Source organism: Sinocyclocheilus anshuiensis, unplaced genomic scaffold (genome assembly GCF_001515605.1).
Source record: "Sinocyclocheilus anshuiensis isolate Anshui unplaced genomic scaffold, SAMN03320099.WGS_v1.1 scaffold207, whole genome shotgun sequence".
NCBI classification, from domain to species: domain Eukaryota; kingdom Metazoa; phylum Chordata; class Actinopteri; order Cypriniformes; family Cyprinidae; genus Sinocyclocheilus; species Sinocyclocheilus anshuiensis.
This window is the reverse complement of record NW_015551045.1, coordinates 1,789,960-1,793,724: the sequence shown is the minus strand read 5'-3', so window position 1 is coordinate 1,793,724 and position 3,765 is coordinate 1,789,960. Positions and strand designations below refer to the sequence as shown.

Genomic DNA, 3,765 nt, shown 5'->3' with positions numbered 1-3,765 from the left:
CACATTATTTGTACACTACCCAACACATCTTAGAATATTTTTGTCTTTATTTAATTACAACAAAGCTTTAAAGAAAGCACTTTTTAAAAAATGCATTTGCCAGACACTTGTCACCTGCTTTTCCTAGAAATCTTTTGTAACAATGTACACTTCCATTCAAAAGTTTTTTTTAATTTTTTTTATTGAAATAAATTAATACTTGTATTCAGCAAGGATTGAAAAAAATCTAAGTAAGAAAAGCATTTTTTGCAGTGTGGGCATCAATTTGCTCTTCGATTTTCACATGCTTCCAAAAGTATTTTGGAAATACATTTTCTCTAAACCATGAACCGGACTAACAATTTGATTTGAAAGAAAAATGTGTGTGTGTGTGTGTGTGTGTGTGTGCGTGCACGCAACAGCAAATTCAGGAGCTGGAGGCGACCCTGTACAACGCACTGCAGCAGGATAAAGTCATCAAATACGGAGAACCCCTGGACGAGCTGCAGAAGGACGAGTTACGCGCGGCTGTGGAGAAACTGCGCAGACAGATGCTGCGTAAGAGCCGAGAATATGACTGTCAGGAGCTGCAGGAGAGGATTGAGCTGCTCCATCAGGCCCATCAGGTGCTGCTCACATCATACTTTTATGCATGTAGTATGTGTTTCATGTATCCAAACATAAAACATAAGATAAAGTAATAAATGAGAAGAGACTTTGTCTTTTATATTTCATATTCCAGAGACATGCCAGAGAAGGCATCCTCATGATGGAAGAATTTTAAAAGTCATATTATTATTTAGATTTTTTATTTAATGTTAAGATGGGCAATGTTGGGGAAAGTTACTTTTAAAAGTAATGCATTACAATATTGAGTTACTCTCTAAAAAGGTAACTAATTACGTTACATTTTATGGAAAGTGATGCATTGTTACTCTTGCTTTACTTTTTCTCATCTGGGCTGAGCTTGCTTATTTGTTTTTAATATAAAAAATGTTAATTTCTCTCAACATGGGAAATCAAAGTTTTCAAAACAAACTTATGTGTTACTTTACTATTTACTTGGAAAAAGTAATCTGGTTATGTAACTCGCATTACTTGTAATGAGTTTCCTCCAACGCTGAAGACGGGTGACAAATGGCATGGCTCAAATATGATACTACATGCTTTTGAGGAACATTTATTTGTTCATCTCTCAATCATCATTGTATTTCATCACATTATATATTTTGACACCACATTAAAAGCTATAGATGTTAAAACTAAGCATTATATATCATCTTACTAAGACAGAAGAAGATAAGAAGATAAAGAGTGAAAACTGATATTTATATACATTTTATGTAAATGGTGTTATATTTATATATATATATATATATATATAAGTAAATAATATATACCTGTATATCAGTATTTCATCTTACTTTTGGCTGTATAAATTAAAATATCTGCACCAAATTGCATATTTTTGCTCCGTTTGCGCCTCTGAATTGTTACAGTTAACTAAAACTAAAACCATAAAAACCTTACTTGGAATAAAAATAAATGTTAACTAATAAAAAAAATTAAAATAATAATAATAATAAAAGTGACTAGAACTTTAACCTGAAATAAGAAAATATAAAAATAAAATCTAATTAAAAATATTAACAAAAATTATAATAAAATAACAATGCTCTGAATAAATTAAAATGTTTTTTCCTTCTGGAGTCTGAGCTCGATATCTCACTGTCATACAATGAGCCAAAAAAGCCTGATGCGTCAAATATGATATAACATAAAACACATACTATTTAAATGTCAAATTTCTATGCTATTTACTGTATGTTAATCTTCTGGGGATTTAACTGGTGGTCTTAGACTGTATTTATAAATGAGATTTTATATTAATAAGCGCTGTAATTGTACTGTACCGTAATGACAGCAATGACATAATAAACAATCTGTGACGTGTGTTTCTCTCAATGCAGAGGATCAGAGACCTGGAGGACAAGACTGACATTCAGAGGAGACAGATTAAAGATCTAGAGGAGAAGGTAAGACCGATTATATCTCAGTTGCTCTCGGCCAGATGATTGAAATCTCTACTGAAAATGTTTCCTTAATGTCTCCCATTTTTTGTTCTGATATGGATGTTGAGCATTTTCCTATGTGCTGGCTGTAACCATAATTAATACATTTCTCGAATCTTTCTTTCTTTCAGTTTTTATTTCTCTTTTTATTCTTCTCTCTTGCCTTCATTCTTTGGCCTTGATGTCTGTGACATCTCCTGCGGAGGTGAGTGAAGGATCTTTTCTGCTTCCTTCTATACTTTCTGATCTCGTGTTGAAAAGTGTTTTGAGGAAAATTTCATAATCTATTCCGAAAGGTACGGTTTAGAGCTTGACTTAGACTAAACTATTGTTTTAGGGATTTATGAGTCACTACATGATGATAATATGATTATAGTGTTGAGTACATAATAGCACATACAAGCTTTACTTGAATTATGACATTTATTGTGTTATTGAAAGAGAACTCCCCTCAGGCCATCCAAGATTAGGATGAGTTTGTTTCTTCATCAGATTTGGAGAAATGTAGCATTGCATCAGTGTCTCAGCAATGGATGCTCTGCAGTGAATGGGTGCCGTCAGAATGAGAGTCCAAACAGCTCATAAAAACATCACAATAATCTACACCACTCCAGTCGTTCAGTTAACATCTGGAGAAGACAAATCTGCGTGTTTGTAAGAAACAAATCCATTATTAAGATGTTTAAACTGTCGCTTCCAGCAAAATTACGAGTCCATAATAACACTTCCTCCTGTGAAAAAGTGCATCTGCTGTTGTCTCTCACATCAAAATCCAGCCACATATGTGTTTAGAGCTGTTTAAACGCTGCTTGATCTGTGCAGATTTCTCTCCTGATTTAGACCAGACTACTTTTTCACTGCAGGAAGCATTATTATGAACTCGTATTTTAACTGGAAGCAATGGTTTAAAGTTAAAAATGCCTTGATGGATTTGTTTCTTAAAAACACGCAGTTTTTGGCTTCACAAGACATTAACTGATGGACGAGTGGTGTGGATTATTGTGATGTTTTTATCAGCTGTTTGGACCCTCATTCTGACGGCACCCATTCACTGCAGAGCATCCATTGCTGAGCAAGTGCCACAAATGTTCCCATGAAAATACAAACTGGTCTGAGGCTGAGTACATTTGCAGCAAATTCTCATTTTTGTGTGAACTATTCCTTTAAGATCTGTTCTTTAAAAATGCACATCTGATCTCAGGCTTTGTCTCTTTTGTCATACACAGGATTTGAAGCAACCTGGAGCTGTCGCATGCAACTGCAGTCGTCCGGTTGTAATGACTCAAGGTGTATTAATGGCTGTTTTGTTTTGCTTGTGTGGAAGTGGGGAAATTCAGAGTTAGTGATTATGGACTTCATTGGATTCAACCTCTGTGGAGGACCGGGACAGAATGCTTGAAATCACACTTACAGATCAATACAAGTGTGACAAAACATAATCATCAACCCAACTAGAGGATTATAAATTATCTCTGCCATGCAGGGACCCGTCATGAACACGTCTTTACTGCATCTACTGCGACTGCTACCAACCAGAACTCACAGACCTCTTTCTTTCTCACTCTGTCTGTCTCTCCTCCCACACACACTTTGGGAAATTCGAAGCGAAATGGACGTCTTTGCAGACACACATCGTCTCACAGGAGCTATGGGTGCTGACTCAGGGCCTGTTAGTGAGGTGACTGTCGCATCTCTGTTATCAGGACCCCTTAGG

General features: G+C 35.5%; 1 protein-coding gene across 1 annotated transcript in view; it reads left to right on the top strand.

The window, feature by feature from the left end:
• Window positions 1-3,390, top strand: part of jakmip2 (janus kinase and microtubule interacting protein 2) — a 29,157-nt gene extending 25,767 nt beyond the window's left edge. Inside the window, exons 19-22 of the mRNA XM_016451391.1 lie at window positions 402-605; window positions 1,950-2,015; window positions 2,183-2,256; window positions 3,278-3,390. Of these exons, the coding sequence (XP_016306877.1) occupies window positions 402-605; window positions 1,950-2,015; window positions 2,183-2,233 (321 nt within the window). The 3' untranslated portion in view covers window positions 2,234-2,256; window positions 3,278-3,390. The remainder of the gene's footprint in view (window positions 1-401; window positions 606-1,949; window positions 2,016-2,182; window positions 2,257-3,277) is intronic.
• The last annotated feature ends 375 nt before the right edge of the window (window positions 3,391-3,765 follow it).